This window comes from Bubalus kerabau, chromosome 11, assembly GCF_029407905.1.
Source record: "Bubalus kerabau isolate K-KA32 ecotype Philippines breed swamp buffalo chromosome 11, PCC_UOA_SB_1v2, whole genome shotgun sequence".
In the NCBI taxonomy this organism is placed as follows: domain Eukaryota; kingdom Metazoa; phylum Chordata; class Mammalia; order Artiodactyla; family Bovidae; genus Bubalus; species Bubalus kerabau.
The window spans coordinates 13714447-13740106 of record NC_073634.1 but is presented as its reverse complement, the minus strand read 5'-3'; the positions used below and the strand labels follow the sequence as shown (position 1 = coordinate 13740106).

The 25660-nt window shown below is 42.7% G+C and overlaps 1 protein-coding gene across 3 annotated transcripts in view; it reads left to right on the top strand.

Annotated features, from left to right (window-relative positions):
• The window catches only part of DGUOK (deoxyguanosine kinase), a 34440-nt gene extending 16053 nt beyond the window's left edge, over positions 1 to 18387 (top strand). For 2 of the 3 annotated variants that reach the window (XM_055539622.1, XM_055539625.1), the window contains 5 exons: positions 7381 to 7568; positions 11412 to 11559; positions 16915 to 17030; positions 17621 to 17720; positions 18151 to 18387. In XM_055539622.1, coding sequence (XP_055395597.1) covers positions 7381 to 7568; positions 11412 to 11559; positions 16915 to 17030; positions 17621 to 17720; positions 18151 to 18177 — 579 coding nt within the window. In that variant the 3' untranslated portion in view covers positions 18178 to 18387. The remainder of the gene's footprint in view (positions 1 to 7380; positions 7569 to 11411; positions 11560 to 16914; positions 17031 to 17620; positions 17721 to 18150) is intronic. The other variant, XM_055539623.1, reaches the window with a different exon arrangement.
• Positions 18388 to 25660: the final 7273 nt, after the last annotated feature.

The window sequence follows — 25660 nt, the reverse complement described above, 5'->3', positions numbered from 1 at the left end:
GTTACAAGCCCAAGATGATAAAAACATGCACTTGTTTTTCTTTCTTTTGCTTTTAAGGTTTTACCCTTTATGTGACTTTAAAAGTTACAGGAGTCTAATTTTCCCCCAATTGTTATCTGCATTTCCAGTAATAGTCATGTTGAGTTTATTCCTGAGTGGTTATATATTTTGTGGTTATTGTGACTGGGAACTGTTTTTCCATCATCTTTTTCAAACTGGTTATTGCTGTTTTAAAGAAAAGCAGTTGATTGTTTTATATGTCTTGTGTGACTTAATTCTCTCTCTTCTCTCTTTTTTTTTTTTGCTTTATTTGCTTGAGGTTTTAGAAAATAATAGTTTTCTCTAAATCCTAATCACTTGTAAGGGCTTTCCAATATCCAAACCTCATTTCTGGTTTCTTTTGTTAGATAGAAGTTCCAGAATAATATTCAATAATAGCAGTGATGGTAGTCACCCTTATCTTTTCTGTCTTTAGTGAAACTACCTCTAATGTATCATCATTAAGTTCTGTGCTTGTCATTCATTTCAGTAGACTGTGTGGAGGAGGTGCCCTTCTATTACTAAGATATTAACTGTTTTTATCAGTATCAGATGTTAAGTTTTCATCAAAAGCCTTTTTTAGCATCTAGTGAGATAACCATGGGATTTTTCTTTCTTTTGCTTTTTTCTCTTAGTGTTAGTCATAGATTTGATAATGATGTCATCCTCACATTCCTAGAATGAACCCTTTTGATCATGGTGTACTGTTGCATTAATTTGCTAATATGTTGTTTGGACTTTTGCATGTGTATTTATAAATTTAATTGGTATTACTATTTGGGTATACAGTTTTTGACAGGTTTTACCATCAAGGTTATGAAAATGAATTGAGGAGCTTTGTATCATTTTTAGCATAGAAATTATCTATTCCTTGAAGGTATGATAGAAATTAGTTTCAAAATTACATGGACTTGGTGTTGTTTGAGGGGAATATTGGACAAGTTTTTCTTCCTCAATTATTATTCAGGGTTTTTAGTCACTTTTGATTATTTTTTTCCAAAGAATTGCCTTTTGTTAAGATTTTCAAATTTAATAATGTAAAATTAGGTCATGTCTTTTATGCTTTAAATTCTTCTGTATTGAGAGTTATTTTATTGTTTGTCTGATGTTGCTTATCTGTGTGAATATTTTGAAGGGAAAAGACTTGGTAGATGATTATTCTTTTTTAAAAGGTGCAATTAATAGATTGTAATTTTTAATTCTGTTGGGGCTTGCATTCTAGTTCATACTTTTTGCTTTTAAATTTATTTCTCAGAATTTTTGTATTTTGAAAAGTCTTTAATAAAGTTAATGATTAATTTGTGTATTTTCCCCTTTTTTCTGCCTTAATAATACTGTTGGCCAAAAAGGTTCACGAGGTTTTTTCCCACCTGTTTTTGGCCAACCCGATAAAAGCATTTGCAATGGGAAATTTTCTTCGTAGAATAACTTATGGGCCTATCTTCTAGATTTTGACATATGAGACTGTAACTGAAATTTCTAAAAAATATGTAATTGTAGTTTTAACTTATTTTTTGCCTAAGAATTATTTTTAGTGTTTTACATATTCTGAGTAGATTTTGTATGTTTATTATTTTGTTAATCTAGTTTTATTTTGTTAAGATCAGTGTGGCTGATACAGTTTCTCATTGGGGAAACTTACTGAGGTTTTCTTCATGGCCTGTGTATGGTCAGTTTTCATAAGTTTGCCATGGACTTTTAAGAAGAGTATGTATTTCCTGTAAATTCTGTATAGTTTGATGTCACATATTTTATCCATTCTAAGATGCCATTGATTATGAGACATTATCAATTTAGTGACACTCCTAAGGAATAATTAAAATGTCTGTTACGTTTAGTAAGCATTGTACTATGTATCCCAGTTTCTGATATGTGAAAAAAATGGTTTAGAGTCTAATCCTCCAAGTTCTCTACTGTTTTTTTTTTTTAATTAAATGCTAAGAGAAGTGTACTAAAGTTTTGTGCTTTTATTATGTTTTGCCCATTTCTCCTTGTATTTTTAAAAATATTTACTTACTTATTTTTTATTTTTACAATAAAATAAACGGGTCTTTGTGGCTGCACACTGGCCTCCTCTAGCTGCGGCGAGCAGCGGGGAGGCCCCTCTCTCGCTCCAGTGCGTGGTCTTCCCCTTGTGGGGGCTTCGCTTGTGTAAAGCGCAGGCTCTGGCACTCGGGCCTCAGTAGTTTCAGTGCACAGGCTCAGTTTCTGTGGCTCCGCAGCTCCAGAGCACAGGCTTAGTTGCTCTGAGGCATGTGGGGTCATCCCGGACCAGGGATTGAATCCATGTTTCCTGCATTGACAGGCAGATTCTTCACCACTGGATCACCAGGGAAGTCCCTAATGCTTTTTTTCTTAATACAGCTTTGTCACATCTGCTTTCTTTTTATTTGCACCTACTTGATGGATTTTTCTGCCCCTTTGTTTTCAAATAATCTCTGTCATCTTGGTTTGGTGTTTCACTTATGAACAGGAGTTTTAGCTTTTACACATTTTGAGGGTCTGCTTCCCATTCCTGGGAATTTTTCTCTTTGATCATGATTATATTTAACTTCTTCCTGCCACCTTATTTTTGTGCTTTCATCTCCTTTTTTTTTTTCTTTTTTCTGTATTTAAATATTTCTTTCATCTTTCTCCCCTTCATTCCTGTGGAAATTTTTACTATTTTTACTCTGCTAGTGGAAACATTTAAACTAAAAATATACATGTTAAATATATATATATGTTTAAGATTCACAGATACAGAAAACAAACTTGTGGTTACCAAAGAGGAGAGGGAAGGGGGAGGAACAAATCAGGAATGTAGGATTAACAGATACAAACTACTACATATTAAATAGACAAATCAACAAGAATATACAGCACAGGGAATTATAGCCATTTATGTTGTAATAAGCTATAGTGGAGTATAATCTGCAAAAATATGGAATCACTGTGTTGTACACCTGAAATTAATATAATATTGTACATCAACTATACTTCAAAAAATATATATATATTCATGTTTAAACCTATTTATCGATATTAATGGCATCTCCATGAAAGAAAAAAATAAATTTTACTACTTTTTTATTACTTTCTTCTCTAGGCTCTACCACCCAAGCATAGAAATCTGTAATTTTATAGTTCTGGAATGTTTGTACATAGTGAAATTTCTCTGTCTCTCTCTCTCTTTTTTTCTGGCCAGGCTGGACAGCTTGTCAGATCTTAGTTTCCTAATCAGGGATTGAACTTGGACCCCAGCAGTAAAATCACCAAGTCCTAACCACTGGACCGCCAGGGAATTCCTGGAAATTTCTCTTTTAACTATAGAAATTGGCAGTAAACTTCTTAACCACATTAATAATAATTTATACTTAACTCTCTTCTGCTGGTCATTCACTGAACACTGTTTTCTTATTGCCACTTCTTCCCATTTCTTGATTCTTTGATTCATTTTTCAATTGTTTGAAGTTTATTTTAGAGGAATTTTTTTTTTAGAATGTAGGTGGTATTAATATAGTCTCTGAGCGATTGCTTGTCTTAAAATGTCTTTAATTTCTGTTGTGTTGTTGCTCAGTTGCTTAGTCGTGTCTGACTCTTTGTGACCCCACAGACTGCAGCACACCAGGCCTCCCTGTCCTTCACCATACCTTGGAGCCTGCTCAGACTCATGTCCATTGAGTTGGTGATGCCGTCCAACCATCTCATCCTCTGTCAGCTCCTTCTCCTCCTGCTTTCTGTCTTTCCCAGCATCAGGGTCTTTTTCCATGAGTTGGCTCTTTGCATCAGGTGGCCAAAATATTGGAGCTTCAGCTTCAGCATCAGTCCTTCCAGTGAATATTCAGGACTGATTTCCTTTAGGATGGACTGGTTGGATCTCCTTACAGACCAAGGGACTCTCAAGAGTCTTCTCCAACACCACAGTTCAAAAGCATCAATTCTTTGGTGCTCAGCCTTCTTTATAGTCCAACTCTCACATCCACACATGAATACTGGAAAAACCATAGCTTTGACTATAGGGACCTTTGTTGGCAGAATAATGTCTCTGCCTTTTAATATACTATCTAGGTTTCTGCTGTAGGGAAGTGTTATGTGGTTCTGACCCTTTTTTAAATGTAAGAAATTAATATTTTCCCCCTCCTTAGGTTTTTTGTTTTGTTTTTATGAATTGAGATCTTGCTAGGATAGGTCTGGGTGGGTGTGTGTATGTGAGAGAGAGAGAGAAAGAGAGAATATGAAAGCCACATATGTAAATCCGTATTAAATCCTTTCTGGTACTCCGCAAATTTCTCTGGTGGGAAGTCTCACGTCTTCAGAGATATTCTTTAATTTTTTTCTTTGGTTTTGGCTTCTTTTTCACCTGAACTAAAACCATAGTAAAAGTACCATGGTTTTAAAAGTTTATTTTTGTTCTAAAATACCTAGAGATATGTCATGTTGCTATTAGACAGTGATTCTCAGTGACTGAAATTTGATGAGAGGGAGACACAGACCTTATGAGTAGTGGTCTTCTCCATTCCTCTCTTTTTTTTGGGGGGTAGTGGCATTTCACCTCTCTGTATTGGGCTCATCACTTGAGAAAGAAAATTGTTCACTTTGGGTAGGTAGTTTTATCTAAAATATGGGTACTGCAAAGTTGCACATTATTTTAGCTCTTGTTTGAAAAGTTATTTGATACAAAATTGTATTAACTGCTGTGGGGTTGGAGAAGGTGACATTACATCTTGATGTATCTTTCCAGAAGAAAGAAAAAACAAAAAATACCCTCCCACTATGTAACAGTGTATATTGGATCTCCTAAACTGTTTCTGTTTGTTTCTTAACTTTCTACTTTTTTCTGTTAGTTTAGGAAAAATTTCTTGAGTTGACACTCTGTACGTGCTGTGTGCTGTGCTTAGTCGCTCAGTCCTGTCCGACTCTGCTCAGTCGTGTCCAACTCTTTGCACCCCCATGGACTGTAGCCTGCTAGGCTCCTCTGTCCATGAATTCTCCAGGCAAGAACACTGGAGTGGGTTGCCATGCTCTCCTCCATCGGATCTTCCCAAACCAGGAATCGAACCCAGGTCTCCCACTTTGGAGGCAGATTCTTTACTAGTCTGAGCCACGAGGAAAGCAGTATTCTGTTTGATACTCACTAATTAGGTTTAGTGCAGTTTACAGTCTGCTGGTTACTCTCTTCATTGGGAGTTTTGTTTTGGCAATTGCATTTTTTTCCTCTAAGAATGTTCTTTTCATATTGTTCCATTTGGAGCATGGGTTCATTTCTTTTATTGGGGGGCATGCCATGCAGTCTGTGGGATCTTAATTCCCCAACCAGGAATCAGACCCTTGCCCCTGTAGTGGAAGTGCGGGGTCTTAACCTCCAGGGAAGTCTCTGGCTCCTTTTTTTGATAACCTGTTCTTATCAGTGTGGCAGTCTCTTGAATCTCATTGAGCTTTTTCCATTTTCTCCTTTTTCTGGCAATAGCTCTGTCTCCTGAGAGGCTGCTTGTCCTGAGCACATTGATGAGTTCATTCCTTTTGAATTGCTGAGTATTTTTATTTCCACTGCTTGTCCCCTTTTTTGTTTTTATGTCTAAAGGGATATGTGCTTCATGTTCTGTAGTTGAGATAGGTTCTTTAGAAATCGTGTAGGCCTCTGTACAGTTTTTTATCCTACAACAGGCTCCCTTTAGTAGCCCAAAGCCTGCTGGTAGAAGCCCCCACCCAGTCAGCCCGGTGCCTCTGCCAGCGCAGTGCCCCACTCCAGTCAGCTGGCTTCCCTGCCATCTCAGAACTGTGCCACGCACCATGGGCTCCCTACAGTCTCCAGTGACCCTGCCAGAGACCCCAGTACATCCAAATTTGTCCTCCTGCTTCAGCCTCCAGCTCTCAGCCAGGGGCCATTTGTGAGGCTGGTGTGTGTTTGTGGGTTGGGACTGGAAGGAGGGAAGTTGTTTTGTGACCTGCTGTGCTCTACCTGCATTGCTCCTGATGAAACCTTCCAAAGGGTAAGACCCTTCTTTGGAATCCAGGGTTGATATTCTGTGAAACCGGACCACTTGTGGTTGTCTAACCTCCTCTTCCCCACCCCCCCACCCCCACCAAGATTTTTGTCTCTATGTGAAATTCTTTCTTCTTAATCTCTATTTCCATCTGTGGAGATTCCATGTACCATTTACTTACTTCCCAGCTTAATGCCACTTTTTTCCAGAAACTTCTCAGATGCTCTCCACCATATGTGAGCACCCCTTTGTTGTATGTTCTGCTTTCTAGTCTAGTTTTCCATATTTTTGTCCAAACAGAAAACCCCTTTCTGTTTGCATTATGAGCTCCTTAAATTTAGGAACCATGTCTTGCTCGCTTTTATATGGAGAAGTATTAGAATGAAGAAGTTAGTGGAAGCCAGGTTTGAGTCCCCATTCAACACTTAACCATGAAACCTTAGGCAAGTTCCGTCACCTTTCTGAGTGGATGTTCTCCTCAAGGAAATGGGCATAACAGTGGTACCTACCTCATGGTGCTGTTGTGAAGATTAAATGAGACAGCTTAGCACAGTGAACATTGAGTTAAGTCTTAATTTTGTTTTCTGTACCCCTTACAGCACCTAGCTCACGTAGCACCTCATCCACACAGGCCTTCAGTTAATGGTGACTAAATGAACACAGATGAGAGTGCTTTGCGCAAAACTCACTTTTGCACTGAGTCAGTGGCAGAGCCCAGGAAAGAATCTAGGGTTCCTGAGTATCTTACACACGTTCCCGCCTGCACATGCTGAGTAAGTGGGTCTTCACGTGCCTTTCGTAAAGTGTCTAGAATCCAGGAGGAGGGATTTGTGTGTTTTTGTTTGTTCGTGTATTTGTTTGTTTAACAACGTGTAGCTCTGCCATAAGAGAGACAGAACTCTATTTTGTGGGTTGGATTTTATAGTCAGTTACTTTCTTGTCTAGGTTAGTTTTAGAAAGAAAGAACCACAAATGGAAGCCCCAGAGAGAAGCAACATAGTGTTGCGGTAGAAGTAATATGATTGCAAGTAGAGTTTTAGGTGGTTGTGATTGTTAAGTCCTCCTCCGGCACGCTCTGCAAACACATCTATCGGTGAATGTGCTAATTCTACAGTGGTTCTGCCTCTGCTCTTCTAGGTATGTTGAGGCATGTCATCTCCCTCTATCAGAGTCTCACCTAATAAAGTAGAAGAGTCTCTCCCTTGGTTGTGTAGCTTTGACCGCACCAATGGTGAGGGATGCAGTATCTTTTTAGTGGGAGGAAACCTCTGTAATTGCTTCTCCCAGTGATTACAAGGTATGAGGTAGAAGGGTGGTGAACGCTGTGAAGTAAATGCGTCCTAGGAAATTCTCCTCTTTTGTAATTTGCCCCTAGGCCGGCGCTGCCACCAGCCTTGGAAACTTGCTGGATATGATGTACCAGGAGCCAGCACGATGGTCCTACACCTTCCAGACATTTTCTTTCCTGAGCCGCCTGAAAGTGCAGTTGGAGCCCTTCCCTGAGAAACTCTTAGAGGTTGGGAGGGCAGTACAGATCTTTGAGAGGTCTGTGTACAGCGACAGGTAAGCTCCCGAGCCTCTGCCGGCCACAGGCGCTGTGCTCAGCACCACAGGTTTTCTTTTCTTGCTCAGACCCTGTACTGCTCTTGTCATTGAATGTTATCCTTGAAAAAATTGACTTCTTTTTAAAGACAACACTATAGAGATTTGTTCAGACTAACGATTTCAGTTACCACACATGTCAAGAAAGGAAACTGTGTTTTTCATAAACTAAATGCATTTAATTTCTCACACTGGCACTGATTGCCTTGTCGTCGTCTTTTCTGTCATAGAAGCAGGCTGGTGGCTACCTAGTATAACCGTTACATGCACAAAGGCTCGGAAGAGACACTTAAGTAGCAGCGTATATTTTAGCAAACCAGATGAATCAGTGGCTGGCTATCACCTTGAAGAAAAAAGCAGATGGAATTAAAATCTGTGTTCCTAAAATGATAGGAGAAATACATTTATCCTTGTTTTATTCTCCAAGAAAGGATTTCTGAGTAGAAGCACATCTGAAAAATTGACTTCTGTCTTGGATTTAACCATTTTTGACTCTGTCGTGTGAGAGGACTTATTATTGGCCAGAGTCTATAAGAGATATTCAGTCTCTCATAGGTCCAGGGAAGGGCATTATCCTATCTACTGATGGAGTGAGATGAGGAGTCACTTTTCACGAAGGCTAGCAGCTAGCTTGGGAATTCAGCCCCTCGATTCTAAAGGAGCTAGTCCGTCTGTACTCCGGAATTCCTGGTTCTGCCACAAGACCAGGCTGAGACTTGTGTTTCAGCCATTTGGAGATGAAGTGAGGGTGCCTCGATCTGGACATCACTGAGGGTTTTTTATCCAAAGGAACCTGTGTCAGTGTGAGATGGCGGCTCAAAGCATGTTGAGCTCTGAAGCCCCTTTTAATTATCAGAATGGAAAAATTCACTTGTATTGTCCATTCACGTCTTTTTTAAAATTTTTATTTATGTATTTTTGGCTGTGCTGGGTCTTCGTTCTGCCCAGGCTCTCTCTAGTTGCAGAGAGTGGGGGCTACTCTTCACTGTGGTGCTCGGGGAGCAGTGGCTTCTTTTGCTGGGGAGCACGGGCTTTAGGGCATGCAGGCTTCAGTAGCTGCAGCTCCCCAGCTCCAGAGCACAGACTCAAGAGTTGTGGCGTATGGGCTTAGTTCCTGTGGAGCATATGGGGTCTTCCTGGATCAGGGATTGAACCCATGTCTCTTGCAGGCAGATTCTTTACTGCTGAGCCACCAGAGAAGCCCTGTCCATTCACTTCTCAAGATGCTAGATTGGTTACCTGTTTACTTCCAAATTACAAAAACTAGCGCTACTTCTTAGTCTTCCCATAAAGCCGCTTGGAGGGGGAAAAATAAGGGTATATTTGTAAATGTATTGTGATTTTTTTTTAAGCATTACTTAAAAATCATTCAAGAAATGTAATACAAACCCTATAGGCTAGGCACTCCTTCTCTGTGGACCCCAAGAGAGAGCCTGTTCTTTATAAAAGCTAAATATGTGAATTGTAAATGGTTGAGCTATATATAGACTTTTGTTGTTTTTTTCAACTGTTGGATAAACTACTATTTATTTTCCTTTGCCCTCTCTCAAGCCTAGCCTCTTGAATTAGGAAGATGAATTACATATTGCTACCTGCCTGGAAACAAACTGGCCATTGGTCTTTTGATTTTCAGCCCTTTAGTGAGGTAGACATGTGAGAGACCCCTTAAAAATAGAAATACTTTGTCTAGAAAGTACACGGACTTGAGAAGATCTGTTTAGAAGATCTCCAGACTTCTCTGGCAGTCCAGTGGTTAAGACTCTGTGTTTCTACTGTAGGGGGCATGGGTTTGATTCTTGATCGGGGGACTAAGATCCCTCATGTGGCGTGGCATGGCCAAAAAAAAGGTACACAATCTTCACATTTACTTGTAAAGGGAGACAACTGATTGCAATATAGGCAGCTACAACATCCCAGATGTTTTCTTCAGAGGGGACATTTTTGAGGCAGAAAGGCTAACTGATTACACACTCTAACCCTGATGATAATTTAGAGCCTCTCCACTCCTTTAAACATTTATTCATGGGCTCAGCAAATGAACAGATTTGTTGAATGCCACCTGTGTTCAGGCACTGGGTCAGACCTGGGGGCTGCAGCAGTAAGCAGGGCGGACCCAGTTCCTGCCCCCATGGTGACCTTAGTCTGGCAGGGAACTCTGAGACTGCACACCTGCCCACGTGTGTTATATGTATTCCAAAGGAGCAGCATCGCTTTTTGGGAGGGTAGATGACAAGGAGGGGGAAATCTAAATCTTTTCTGTTTGAGTTGAAAGAAAACAACAGCAGGTGGTTTTAGAGCAGGGACCCTGATGCCTTGGTGCTTAAGCTGGCTCTTTCCTGCAGCCCCTTCATTCAGGCTGCAGTGGCTCTCCCACCCCTCTCAGCATTTAGCACCACCATGGCCTCTACGTCCTCTCGCCCCTTTACTACCAGCTTTGGAGAAATAAAGAAGTGCTCATCCTCAGAAAAAGGCCAGGGCCTTTTATAAGACTAAGTAACAGGTATTTACTTGCTCTTTATAAGATCTTCATTTCCATGTTACTTATGAAGAAGCTGAAAACATTTTTCAGACACTGAATTAGAAATTCACCTCTTTTCTTTGTTGCCTTCAGCTAGGCTATAGGTAAGCCATTTCAGAGCTCCCAAATGAGCGCCTTCATAGCCTAACAATGAAGCAGTTACAGTGACAGCCAAGGTGTCTTTACTAGCATGTGTCAGTCACTGTTGTAAGCACCTTGTAAGTATTGCAGTTCTCACAACTCTACGAAGGAGGTTCAGCTGTTATCTATGTACAGAGGAAGAAGCAGCCTGAGAGTTTGATGACTTGCCCCTGGTGACACAGCTCCTGAATTTTGAAGCCAGGTCAGACTCAGGAATGTGACCCTTCAACCCCTTCTCTTATGCAGCCCTCGCAGCCTTGTGGTGTATACCTCCCTGAGCCATTCATAGACAAGGCTTCCGAATTTCATTTTTCCGGAAGTAGCCAGTTGCTGAGTATTGCCTTAGAAACTGGAATTCATTGCTTAAGATGTAAACTGTGTTTTGTATCAAGATGCCTGAGGTTGGAAAGCAGAATTGCCCCTCCTGAAACGATGGTTTCTGGTTAGCTCCGACTTCCTATTTATCCGATGCTCCTTTAGTTATGGAAGTAAGCAAGGGGCAAAATGAGATTGATTTTTAGATTTAGCCTTCTCATATCTGGATTAGAAGCTCAGAAGCAGAGGAGGCTTGCTTTGGAGGAGAGTTTGTTTTCTTGGTGATACTGCAGTTAGTAGGAAATGCGTTTCCTGCTCCATAGGGGACATGACTTAAATACAGTTCCTGCTCTACTTCTCAGCTAGACCAAAGGATGGCTCTGCAGCCTCGGAACCCTTGAGTCCTTAAAGTAAGTCGTGGGTGCTTTATACTAGGTTGTTTTTTGTTTGGGGCCTTACTTACAGTAATAGTAAGGAAATCTTAAAAGTCTGAGTCTACATGCACCATTTGCACACGTTTTGACTGGTTTCCAGAAGGGAAAATTGTTAGCGACCAATGGTACTGTCTTTCAGTGGCCTTTTTCTTCCAGTGGATTAATCCACTCAGAGATTTTGGCCTCTGAAGTCTAAATGCTGTTCTCAGTATTGAGCAAAAAGTGTAGGTGAAGAATTCAGACTTCTTAAAAATCAGTAAGGAACCAAAAAGGTTAAGTGGTTTGGACAGACGTGGAAGAAGTTGTTATTAATGTTGTTTTTTGCTTCTTTCTTTTGCCTTTCATTCCATTTCCCATTCTCTTCCCCTCACCCATCCCACCTACATTTCCAACCAGGTATATCTTTGCAAAGACTCTTTTTGAAAATGGTTCCCTCAGTGACATTGAATGGCATATCTATCAGGACTGGCATTATTTTCTCCTGCAGGAGTTTGCCAGCCGGCTCAGATTACATGGCTTCATCTACCTTCAGGCTGCTCCCCAGGTAAGACAGAATTTAAAGCCTTAAACATTAGGGCCATATGAAACTTAAAAGGTGATGTTCTCTGAGCCTCTGATTTTCCAGTTGGAGAAAGTTGGTTGTGGGTATTACCTGGAGCATGGAGAGCAGTGGGTGAGCACCCTCCCATTCTAGCACAAGTACCCAGTTCCCTTAGGCTTTCTGCAGCAGGGGGCTAAAGGGTCCGTCTTGATGTAGCGCCCACCTAGAGAAGATTGGGCTTTATCACTGGGATCCAGTTTCGACTCTCTGACCAGCTAACCTGTAGCCAGTTGCCTCAGCTTTTCCTTCCCTCTAACTGGGTTATCAGAGTCCATTGTGGTCTCTATGGTTTCCTGACTAGCATGTCAGGAGGATGAAGAGGCTTTCCTCACCTCATCCTGATACTCTCCTAATTCATTGTCTGCTTTTTTGAACCTGAAGGATGCCACTGGTAAGGCACGATGGACTGTGGGAGTTGCCTCCCATGACCTCCGACCTGGACCATGGGGGCAGCCCAGCACACAGTAGGGTGGTGATGTGGAGTCTCTGGAGATGGCAGGGGTCCTTGGCTCTGCCAACAGTGGGCAGGCCCTGGAAACCTTTCCCCTGGAGGGGTCCTCGTCTGTCCAATCCAGTGTCGCAGACACGTGATCCCTAAGGGCTCCTCTGGAGTGGGAGTCAAGCTGGGGGTATTTTTGAGGGATGTGTTGCTCTCACCTTTTTAGACAGATACCTGACATACGGTCAAATGCCAGGTATAACGCATAGTCTTAGGAGGGAAAGTTCTCTTGAGGCTAGAGGCCAGGATTTTAGGTATATAACCAAGTCTTGTGGAAGGAAGAAGCCTGAAAGCAGACTGGCCAGGGTCAGAAAATGGGTGGGAGCACCCCCATGACACAGACTCGCAGGAACCAGAGGGGAGAGGACCGGATAGAAGGGCCTGACCTCAGCAAGGGTGGCAGCAGGCAAGGGCCTTGGGTGTGAAGGGGACCAGGGATCGGGGCTCTTTATGTCGGGAGCTTCTGAAGATTGTGAGGAAATAGAGTCCGCGAAAGTAAATAGAGTCTCAGGTTTAAGTGAAACTCAACTGGAGATGCAGTGAAGCCAGAGGGCTGAGACCCTTCTGTGGAAAGCACAGCTGAAGGTGGCAGCCTCGCGCATTTATGACTTCTTGCAGGAGTTGTCATTTCCTGGGAGCAGGAATAGAAGAGACCAGTTCTGTCCTGTAGGGGCAGGGATTGGTGTCAGTGTTTAGGGGAAAGGGAGACCCCTGCCAAAAGGATGGTTTGAGGTAGCCGAATGTAGGGTTCAGGGTGAGAGGAAAGTCCTGGCCCCCAGGAATGCTCATGGCCTGAGCCAAGGATGAGTTAAGAGCATTGTGGACTTGAACTGAGTGAAGATTGTGGTTGGGTTTGAAGAGGTGATGGTTTCCAGTAGGAGTTCATGGGATGGAGAGTTGAAGGCAGCAGCAGGTTGAGGGGCTGAGCATTGAGAGAATTGAAAGCACTGCCACCTGACCTCTGCCTGGTTCCTGACCTAGCCTGCTGGGCCACTGGGACCCAGCAGGAGAGGAAGGAAGTCTTCCTCACGTCTTTGTGTACTTGGAATGACTGTGAGATGGGACAATGATGGTAACAGTGGCGGTGGTGGCTGTAATTGTTACGGTGTGGCTGATAACATCTTTTTGGAGAGACAAATTGAGGTATTTCAGCTGGGGTAGAATAGGGGTTGAAGGATTAAGGATTACTGCAAGTTGATGGTAGAAAAAAATTACTCACTCATTTTGGGATTGAATGGGGATTTTGGTGCTATTTTGATGGCACCAGAACCGAGAATGTTGATATCCTTCCCCTGAAGTCACTCCTAACCTCTGCTGTGAGACCCAGAGGGACTGTGAGAGAGCAGAACAGAAGTGAAACATCTCTATGTAGAAAGCGGTGTGAGCGCCCAGTCCCCAGTGCAGAGTCCCGGCAGATGTTGGCTTAGAGCTCATGCGATGGGCTTGAGTAGGGCATTTTGCTCCTTCCTACCTACTCTTCACTAACCTGTAAAAAGCAAGCGAGCCAACAGTAAAAAAAAGAAATCAGAAGAGAAACGGCTGGGCCTCAGTGCCCCAAAGAATCAGCAAGAAAGAGTGCAGCTGGCCAGTGTACCTCCAAGAGCCAGGCATTGTCTGCAGCCCAGACAGCGTGTGCTGCAAAGACCTGGGACAAGGGGCACCTGGGTGTGGGGCTTAGGAAGTGCAGTGGTCAGACCCACTAGCAGTCCCTGTCCAGTTGCTGCCTCTGACTGCAGGCAGTCCAAACAGCAGCTCTTCCAGGAGGGTGGGGTGGAGTGAAGCAGGCAGCTGCCGTTCCCAGCCACGCTCTTTCCTGTTCATGTTCAGCGTGTCCTCCCCATGAGGACTGAGGTAAAGAGGAACCAGACTAAAGCACTGTTTTCGCAAGGTTGTTTTTTTTTTTTTTTTTTTTTTTTTTAAAGAACTTGTAACCATATCAGTACAGCAAGAATTACACCAAATGTTCAAAATAGAAGTTTACCTAGGCTGCTGGGAGGGAAGAAAAGTTTGCTCTCTTAAGTAAATTAATAGTGCAAAGGGAAATGTTAGCCTATTTTAACAGGAGAGACTTTAGCATCAGTGTTTGCCTGCCAGCAATGAATGAATAATTATAGCTTTTATAAAAAGAATTGCTCTGCCCTAGTGTATAATTGAAAACATAACGTCACATTCTGAAAAATACGCATTTTCATTAATTCTGATAATATTTTTCTCTCAGGAAAATTAGGTAGCTTTGCTATGTTTAGAAATCCTGACGCTACCTTGCTGGCAGGAATGAGAATTGGTCAGCCTCTAAGGAGGCAGTCTGGCAGTGTATACTAGCAGGGTACATAGTTCTGCCCTATTAATCATGCTTCTTGGAATTTACTCCATAAATATGCTCCCACATAGGCAAAATGGCTCATGTGCAGGGCAGCATTGTTTATAATAGCAAATTATTATAAACAACCCAAGTAGTCATCAGTAGAGGCCAGTTAAATATATTATGCTCCATCGATGCACTGAAAAACTCTGAAGCCATGAAAAAGAACTGGAAGGTACTACACTGACATATAGCAATCTTCAAAACATATTCTTAAGAAAAATAAGAACCAAATGTGTAATAGGAGACCTTTTATATGTTTTTTTAAGTGGAGGTAAGACTATATGTGTAAAGTCTTTCTGAAAGTAGACAGTGGCCACTAACATCTGTCATCAGTGGGGTAGAGCACTGGGTCGTGGTTGGTCAGGGCTGTAAAGCTGTGTGATGGGGAGGCAAGGGAACGGCGGAGAGGTCTTGAAGCAGTCAGCAGTGAGGAAAAGATGTAGGGACAGAATGACAGAAAGAAAAAGAGAAGGTTCAGAGGGAAGGAAAGTAGAGATGGAAAAAGATGAAAGTAGGAGCAGATGGTCAACAGGGATGGACGGGGTCAGAAATGAAAACATTCAGTGAGTATGTGCAATAAATACATATTGACCACCTGCCCTGCCAGGCCCTGTGCTCAGCCCTGGACCAGACAGATTCTGGCCTGCTTTCAGAGTGGTGCTGAGTAAGCTGGTGCCAGCAATGAAGGGGGAGCCCCTGCCGCTTCCAGGAAGCGCCTCTGACTGCCCCAGCCCAGTTGCCGCCTTCCTTATCTGACTTCTCTACTTAAGATCCAAACCTCACAGTAGAGCACCTGATTTGCTGTTTTGCATATGTTGTTTTACTTGTTATCTAATTAGATTATAGACTCCCTAGGACAAGGACTTCATCTAACTTTAGAACAGTTCTTGATTCAAGGGAAAGAGATGAGAAGGGATAAGTGCTAAAAGTATTAGCATATTAGACTGTTAACCTGTGTTAACTTGAAAAGTTGGGCAGAAGATCATAAATGAAATTTGTTTATATGGTTTTCTTTCCATAGAGAAAAGATGGTACAAGAGGGAAACAGTGCAGATTGCATCTTTGGTAATATTATACATTATTTTGGGAATAAAAGTTTACATTTGGGAATAAAACTTAACTATTTGAAAGAGAGAAGTCCTAAATCAGTGAGTTAATCTACATGTTCTTCTCAGGACAGATGCCACTGAATAATGAAGTATTTGCCATGCATAGAGAGAAAGGAAGGCAATTCAGGCAAAGCAGACATTCAGAGCAAAAGTTTTGAGATGCGAAAGAGCTTGGTCTGTACTGCAGACAGGAGGTGACATCCAGCTTCAGGGGAGGAAGGAGCTAAGGATGTCAAGAGTGGAGAGTTAGGAGGGGTGGCCAGACTCTGGGAATGGCCCTGTGTGACCAATAAAGGAGAAGGTGACATTCCCTGAGTCATTGTGCTTCAGATTTCTAATCAGACGAAGACAGACTAGAATTATGCACGCTCTGGAAGGACTGAGGGACAGAGTGAATCTCAAGCCTCACTTTTTTATTTTTTGAACTTTGACGTATGCAGAATTTGCATTCTGCCCCAGAGTGAATGTGTGATATGACATGACTTCGAATTACGTACCCTTTTGTAAATAGGATGTTACTCATACTTCCTTGCACCTGGGACTGAAGGCGATAAGCACCCTGCAAGGAGTCATACCGTTAGAGTCAGCCCTCTGAATCCAGACATGGAACCCCCTGATGTGGAGAGCCCACTGCCATTTCACACACATAAGGGGCTCTAGCAACCTTGGAATTTTGTACCCACAGAGGGTCCTAGAACCAAACGCCCCTGCAACCTCCTCTGCACGTGCTGAGGGACAGCTGTATATTGCAATAGTCTGGAAGGGTGGACTGAGCAGGAAAAGTAGGAGAAAAGACAGCATTTGCCAGAAACTGATGGGCTCCCTTCCCTGAGTTTCACAGTGACCCACGGGGTTGATGAGAGGAAATGGAAGCCCACAAAGCTTACCCCCCTGGTGCCTGGCTAAGATGGGAATTTAACCCTGGACTTTCTGACGTTAAGGCCTGTGCTCTTTCCATACACTTCACTGCCTCCAGGAGGCAGAGTCAGAAAGCTCTTGCTCCATAGTCCAGGTGAGAAGTGCTGGGGACCTGACCAGGGCAGGGGTGAGAGAGAGGCAAGGAGAGAACCAGCTGGAGAGAGATGAAAGAGAATTCAGTGACTTCCCGGATGTGGCAGGGAGGAGGAAATAAATAATAATTCCAGGTTCCTAGGGTAGGTGATGGTTGCCATTAACCTGTGATTCACTAAGAAGACAAGGCAGCAGAAGGAATGTCACAGCACTGGCGCCCAGGATAGACACAGCAAGGACGCCCGAGAGCCCGCAGCTGCTGTACCAGCCCAGATAACCCAGGAGCTCAGCAGAGCCTGGGGATTGTCTTTCAGGTTTGTTTAAAGAGACTACAGCGGAGGGCCAGGCAAGAGGAGAAAGAAGTTGAGTTGGCCTATCTGGAGCAGCTTCATGGTCAACACGAAGCCTGGCTTGTCCACAAGACAACCCCGTAAGTGGAGAAGAGAGCGGCAGTGGACAGAGGCCTGCCTTCCTGCAGCCAGTCATTAAAATACAGGAAGCTGAACACGCAGCCCCTTAAGCAGGTTCAGAATGTCCTGGAAGTGGTTGGAATTGTTAAGCATTATCCCCAGCAGAAATTTAATACTGGATATAATCTATATATTTCAAGAAACTTTTTTATTAGATTCTGTTTCCCAGCTTTTTTATTTTTCGATGTGCCCTTAGACTGAACTTGGTGATTGATGATGATGAAGTGGTTGGCTCAGGGTGAGGGGCTGAGACGTCGCCAGTGTGTACTAAGTTAATACTCCTGGTTTCAGCCTTTCCTCCCTTCAGGCTTAGTGTGCTGTCCATTTCAATTGTTTGGGGCTCCGACCTTCAGTATCAGTCTTCAGACTAAAGAGAAATTTCAATCTCGTCTTCCCAGCCAACTTTATTGAATTCCTTTTTTTAAACTGTTTACATGAAATTTCCCTAAGAAGCCCTGTAACCTTAGAGCTGTTATGAATTATTAAGACTGGTGAGTATGTGAAGCTTACCGTCTTTTTTCTGTTCCCTAAATATTCGTGCTTCTTACAGGCTCCACTCTGAGGCTCTGCTGAACATTCCAGTGCTCGTGTTGGATGTCAATGATGATTTTTCGGAAGAAGTAACCATACAGGAAGAGCTCATGAGGAGGGTGGGGAAGACCTTACTCCTGCTTTTCTTTTTTTACACTCTTATCACTTCAAAACTTCACTATGGGTCCTATGCATTGCACCTCAAATTGCATTTCACACTCCAAAGCCTGTGGGGCCTTGGATAAGTTATTAAGATAATCTCTATTCTCTAAAGTATTTGGGGCTAATATTGTTAAATATTTGCCTTGTAAGATGTGCTTTCCAGCGGACTTCCTCGTCTGAGGTATTCTAGAACTAGGGAAGTGAGACTTCTGGATTCTCTCCAGCTCTGCCACTTGATACCCTGGGCAGGTCACATTTCCTCTCTATACCTGTGTTCTCTTCCTCACAAAAAACTCCAAGGCTTGGCTACACATGCATTATGGATGGACTATTGTATAGTCTCCTGAAAATGTGAAATTTAACTTTTCGTTTTTCTCTTTCCCACAGGTAAACACCTTTGTAAAGAATCTATAACCATACTGGGATGTTCTAGCTGGGATCTGGGCTCTCTGACTTTCTAAAGCCAGAAAATACCAAGCCACCCACCTTCCTGTCCCCTGCTCCCACCTGCTTTTACCCCTAGAGCGCTCTGACACTCGGGGTTAAGCTTCTGTTATCTGTAGACCTAGCCCTGGTCTTCTTTTGTATCTCAAGGACTTAAATAAAGTCTATGCTTTTGTGGATTTTGTTAATCCATTTGTTCATTTATTTCAGCTTGTATCTACTGCTCTGAGCTCCCTCTAGACTAGCCATTTTCACTTGAGAAAAGTCCTGGCTTGCTTTTAAATCCTTCACCTGTCAGACTTCCCTGTGTGTTCATTGGCTCCTTGTAACATGCTAGGGCAGGAATTGCTTCAGAACCCTGACCAAGCTCTGCCTTAGGAATGAAGAAGGGGAATAAAATGACTCAGGAGTGGGTGGATGTGAAGTGAGAGCCCTCAGAGCCAGGAAATGGAGCTCAAACTCCAGGAAGCTTCTCTGTCTCTCCCCATCCAGCACTCTTGGTGTGGGCGATGGGGTCGGTACTTAAACCTTTGTCCCAAAGCTGAAAAACCTGGATGAAAGAAAAGGAGGGAAGGAGGGAGAGAATAAACCACAAGCTTCAAAGTTCAGCATATGACATTGAGGGCTTGGTCATCATGGCACTCTGGCCTCCTCCAAACACCTACCAAGTAAGTTTCAGGTTAACTTCATGGAGTGAATTTGTCTATGCTAGAAAGAAAGAAAATTTTTGTGTGTGTGCTGCAGTTCAAGCTTTAAGGATAGTTTTATTGTAAAGAGAGAAAAATACATGACTGTATAGAATTGAAGTGCTTCATTGAAAGAAGCCTACAGATCCACGATTCATCAGGATTGGAATTCCTGCACTGAGCCCTTAACAGCTGCACAGGCCCACAAGAAAATGAATGAGCTTGGGACCCAGAGTGTCCCAGAAGACAGAAATCTGCGTTTCCCCTGATACTTGGCAAAACGAATGTGAGATTGGTTTCTAATAGACGTGTGATGTTTTGAAATAGCACAGCATTTCTTTATTCTACTTAAAAAATTTTTACAGTTTTATTGAGGTAATTCACACACCAATGATTTGCCCATTTAAAGTGTTCAATTCTGCAGTTTTCAGTGTAGTCATAGACTTGTACAGCCCTCACCACAATCAATTCCAGAATGTTTTCATCACCTAAAAAAATGCCATACCAATGGCAGTCGCCCTCTATCCCCCGCTTTCCCACAATCCCCACCCACCCGTACCCTGCTCTGGGCAGTCAGCAGTCTACTCTCTATTTCTACTGATTGGCCTCTTCTGGACATTTCGTGTAAACAGAGTCACATAAATGTGGCCTTTTGTGACAGGCTTCTTTCATTTTCAAGGTTTTCAAGATTCATTCAAGTTGTAAAACATATCAGTACTTCATTCTTCATTATGGCTAAGTATTTTGTAAATATACATTTTATTTAACCATTTATCCATTGATGGACATGAGGGTTCCACATTTTGACTATTAGGAATAATGCTGCTATGAAAATTCATCTACAGGTTTTTGTGTGGACATATGTTATAATTTTTCTTGGGTATATACTGAGGAATGGAATTACTGGGTCAGATGATAACTCCATGTGGGTTTAACTTTTTGAGGAACTGCTAAACTTCCTTAATTCCGTGTTACATTCCCTCCAGCAGTGTATGAGTGTTCCACTTTCTCCACATCATCGCCATCTATCATTTTGATTATAACCATCACGCTAGTAAAGTGATGCTTAAAATTCTCCAAGCCAGGCTTCAGTGATATGTGAACCGTGAACTTCCTGATGTTCAAGCTGGTTTTAGAAAAGGCAGAGGAACCAGAGATCAAATTGCCAACATCCGCTGGATCATGGAAAAAGCAAGAGAGCTCCAGAAAAACATCTATTTCTGCTTTATTGAGTATGCCAAAGCCTTTGACTGTGTGGATCACAATAAACTGTAGAAAATTCTGAAAGGATGGGACTACCAGACCACCCGATCTGCCTCTTGAGAAACCTGTATGCAGGTCAGGAAGCAACAGTTAGAAGTGGACATGGAACAACAGACTGGTTCCAAATAGGAAAAGGAGTACGTCAAGGCTGTATATTGTCACCCTGCTTATTTAACTTATATGCAGAGTACATCATGAGAAACGCTGGACGGGAAGAAACACAAGCTGGAATCAAGATTGCCGGGAGAAATATCAATAACCTCAGATATGCAGATGACACCACCCTTATGGCAGAAAGTGAAGAGGAACTAAAAAGCCTCTTGATGAAAGTGAAAGAGGAGAGTGAAAAAGTGGGCTTAAAGCTCAACATTCAGAAAACAAAGATCATGGCATCCAGTCCTATTACTTCATGGCAAATAGATGGGGAAATGGTGTCAGACTTTATTTTTTTGGGCTCCAAAATCACTGCAGATGGTGACTGCAGCCATGAAATTAAAAGATGCTTACTCCTTGGAAGGAAAGTTATGACCAACCTAGATAGCATATTCAAAAGCAGAGACATTACTTTGCCAACAAAGGTTTGTCTAGTCAAGGCTATGGTTTTTCCTGTGGTCATGTATGGATGTGAGAGTTGGACTGTGAAGAAAGCTGAGCACCGAAGAATTGATGCTTTTGAACTGTGGTGTTGGAGAAGACTCTTGAGAGTCCCTTGGACTGCAAGGAGATCCAACCAGTCCTTTCTGAAGGAGATCAGCCCTGGGATTTCTTTGGAAGGAATGATGCTGAAGCTGAAACTCCAGTACTTTGGCCACCTCATGCAAAAAGTTGACTAATTGGAAAAGACTCTGATGCTGGGAGGGATTGGGGGCAGGAGGAGAAGGGGATGACAGAGGATGAGATGGCTGGATGGCCTCTCCGACTCAATAGACATGAGTCTGAGTAAACTCTGGGAGTTGATGATGGACAGGGAGGCCTGGTGTGCTGCGTTTCGTGGGGTCGCAAAGGGTTGGACACGACTGAGCGACTGAACTGAATAGGAGTGAAGCTGTATCTCACTGGGGTCTTGATTTACATTGCACTAACGGCTAATGATGTTGAACGTAACTTTCATGTACTTATTGGTCATTTGTATATCTTTGGGAAAAACTGTCTATTCAAATCCATTTTTTCAATTGTGTTTGTGGCTTTTTATTGTTGAGTTGTAGGAGTATGTATTCTGTATACAAATCCTTATTACATAGATAATTTATTCATATTTTTCCCATTCTGTCGGTTATATTTTCATTTTGATAGTGTCCTTTGAAGCCTGAATGTTTTCAATCTTGATGAAGTCAAATTTATTTTTATCAACTTATTTTGGCATCGTGTCTAAGAAAGTTTTGAATAACCCAGGGTCACAAATATCTGCTGTGTTTTCTTCTAAGAGTTGTATAGTTTTAGCTCTTACATTAGGTCTGTGATCCATTTTGAGTTAATTTTTGTGTAGAGTGTAAGGAAGGGATTCAACATCGTTCTTTTGCATGCATATATCCAGTTCTTCCAACACTATTTGTAGAAAACATGACTCTTTTCTCCCATTGAATTGTCATGGCAAAAAAAAAATAATAGTCCTGGCACCATGTTAGAAATCTGTCCCACTTGTTCATGTGTTTATTTGCCGCTTTGGGCTTTGGACAAGACCAGGGATGAATACAGGATATTAGGCGTGTTTGGAAAGTCAGTGGTTTTGGTACTTGAGCTCTGAGGGGCTCAAATGTTTCATTCCTACTTAAGTTTCCCAGAGCCACTAATGTAGAAATCACCTGTAAACCCGGAGTAAGAGCACTCGGTCCCCACCCTTCATTCATTTATTCAGTCATCAACAAATATTTGAGTATCTCCCACATGCTAGAGACCAGGAGGGTAACAGTGAGCACAGCACAGGGCAGGCCTCATCCTCAGCTCACAGAAAGTGTCAGCCAGTGGAGAGGCTGATAGTCACGGACCACGTGTTGCAGGTATAGTGACCGTTTGAAAAGATGTCAGGTGTACGTGGGGGCCATAACAGAAGGAGCCAGCAGAGTCCGGGACAGCCCCCTGCAAAAGTGACAGCTGCTCTGAAGAATGAAGTGTCTAGAGAAGAAGGTCCTGTGCCGAGGCCTTCGTGTGAGGGTGAGGCGTTAGGCCCAGATGGACCGAACATGGATGGAGGAGCCTGGTGGGCTGCAGTCCATGGGGTCGCTAAGAGTCAGACACGACTGAGCGACTTCACTTTCACTTTTCACTTTCATGCATTGGAGAAGGACATGGCAACCCACTCCAGTGTTCTTGCCTGGAGAATCCCAGGGATGGGGAGCCTGGTGGGCTGCCCTCTATGGGGTCGCACAGAGTCGGACACGACTGAAGCGATTTAGCAGCAGCAGCCGAGTCAAGTAACTGGGATTAACACATAAAACAGCTACATTTCTTTCCAGCTTCAGTTCAGTTCAGTCACTTAGTCGTGTCTGACTCTGCAACCCCAATGGACTGCATCATGCCAGGCTTCCTTGTCTATCACCAACTCCCACAACTTACTCAAACTCATGTCCATTGAGTTGGTGATGCAATCCAACCATCTCATCCTCTGTTATCCCCTTCTTCCTGCCTTCAGTCTTTTCCAGCATCAGGGTCTTTTCAAATGAGTCAGCTCTTTGCATCAGGTGGCCAAAGTATTGGAGCTTTAGCTTCAACATCAGTCCTTCCAATGAATATTCAGGACTGAGTTCCTTTAGGATAGGCCGGCTGGATCTCCTTGCAGTCCAAGGGACTCTCAGAGACTCTTCTCCAACACCACAGTTCAAAAGCATCAGTTCTTTGGCGCTCAGCTTTCTTTATAGTCCGACTCTCACATCTATATATGACTACTGGAAAAACCATAGCCTTGACTAGATGGACCTTTGTTGGCAAAGTAATGTCTCTGCTTTTTATTTTATTTATTTTTATTTTTTCTGCTTTTTAATATACTGTCTAGGTTGGTCATAACTTTCCTTCCAAGGAATAAGTGTCTTAATTTCATGGCTGCAGTCACCATCTGCAGTGATTTTGGAGCCCAGAAAAATAAAGTCTGCCACTGTTTCCACTGTTTCTCCATCTATTTGCCATGAAGTCTTGGGACCAGATGCCATGATCTTAGTTTTCTGAATGTTGAGCTTTAAGCCAACTTTTTCACTCTCCACTTTTATTTTCATCAAGAGGCTCTTTAGTTCTTCTTCACTTTCTGCCATAAGGGTGGTGTCATCTGCATATCTAAGGTTATTGATATTTCTCCCGGCAATCTTGATTCCAGCTTGTGCTTCATCCAGCCCATATTTAACATGATGTACTCTGCATATAAGTTAAATAAGCAGGGTGACAATATACAGCCTTGACGTACTCCTTTTCCTATTTGGAACCAGTCTGTTGTTCCATGTCCACTTCTAACTGTTGCTTCCTGACCTGCATACAGATTTCTCAAGAGGCAGGTCAGGTGGTCTGGTATTCCCATCTCTTTCAGAATTTTCCACAGTTTATTGTGATCCACACAATCAAAGGCTTTGGCATAGTCAATAAAGCAGAAATAGATGTTTTTCTGGAGCTCTCTTGCTTTTTCCATGATCCAGCGGATGTTGGCAATTTGATCTCTGGTTCCTCTGCCTTTTCTAAAACCAGCTTGAACTTCTGGAAGTTCACAGTTCATATATAGTTGAGGCCTGGCTTGGAGAATTTTGAGCATTACTTTACTAGCATGTGAGATGAGTGCAATTGTGCGGTAGTTAGAGCATTCTTTGGCATTGCCTTTCTTTAGGGTTGGAATGAAAACTGACCTTTTCCAGTCCTGTAGCCACTGCTGAGTTTTCCAAATTTGCTGACATATTGAGTGCAGCACTTCCCAGCATCATCTTTCAGGATTTAGCATAGCTCAATTGGAATTCTATCACCTCCACTAGCTTTGTTCATAGTGATGCTTCCTAAGGCCCACTTGACTTCACATTCCAGGATGTCTGGCTCTAGGTTAGTGATCACACTATCATGATTATCTGGGTCATGAAGATCTTTTTTGTACAGTTTTTCTGTGTATTCTTGGCACGTCTTCTTAATATCTTCTGCTTCTGTTAGGTCCATACCATTTCTGTCCTTTATCGAGCCCATCTTTGCATGAAATGTTCCCTTGGTATCTCTGATTTTCTTGAAGAGATCTCTAGTCTTTCCCATTCTGTTGTTTTCCTCTGTTTCTTTGCACTGTATCATTCAGTTCAGTTCAGTCAGTTCAGTAGCTCAGTCGTGTCCAACTCTTTGCGACCCCATGAATCGCAGCACTCCAGGCCTCCCTGTCCATCACAAACTCCCGGAGTTCACTCAGACTCATGGCCATCGAGTCAGTGATGCCATCCAGCCATCTATTCCTCTGTCGTCCCCTTCTCCTGCCCCCAATCCCTCCCAGCATCAGTCTTTTCCAATGAGTCAACTCTTCGCATGAGGTGGCCAAAGTACTGGAGTTTCAGCTTCAGCATCATTCCCTCCAAAGAAATCCCAGGGCTGATCTCCTTCAGAATGGACTGGTTGGATCTCCTTGCAGTCCAAGGGTCTTCTCCAACACCACAGTTCAAAAGCATCAATTCTTCGGTGCTCAGCCTTCTGCACAGTCCAACTCTCACATCCATACATGACCACAGGAAAAACCATAGCCTTGACTAGATGGACCTTTATTGGCAAAGTAATGTCTCTGCTTTTGAATATGCTATCTAGGTTGGTCATAACTTTCCTTCCCAAGGAGTAAGCGTCTTTTAATTTCATGGCTGCAGTCACCATCTGCAGTGATTTTGGAGCCCAGAAAAATAAAAGTCTGCCACTGTTTCCACTGTTTCCCCATCTATTTCCCATGAAGTGATGGGACCAGATGCCATGATCTTTGTTTTCTGAATGTTGAGCTTTGAGCCAACTTTTCACTCTCCACTTTCACTTTCATCAAGAGGCTTTTGAGTTCCTCTTCACTTTCTGCCATAAGGGTGGTGTCATCTGCATATCTGAGGTTATTGATATTTCTCCTGGCAATCTTGATTCCAGCTTGTGTTTCTTCCAGTCCAGCATTTCTCATGATGTACTCTGCATATAAGTTAAATAAGCAGGGTGACAATATACAACCTCGACATACTCCTTTTCCTATTTGGAACCAGTCTGTTGTTCCATGTCCAGTTCTAACTGTTGCTTCCTGACCTCCATACAAAATTTCTCAAGAGGCAGGTCAGGTGGTCTGGTATTCCCATCTCTTTCAGAATTTTCCACAGTTTATTGTGATCCACACAGTCAATGGCTTTGGCATAGTCAATAAAACAGAAATAGATGTTTTTCTGGAGCTCTCTTGCTTTTTCCATGATCCAGCAGATGTTGGCAATTTGATCTCTGGTTCCTCTGCCTTTTCTAAAACCAGCTTGAACATCAGGAAGTTCATGGTTCACGTATTGCTGAAGCCTGGCTTGGAGAATTTTGAGCATTACTTTACTAACGTG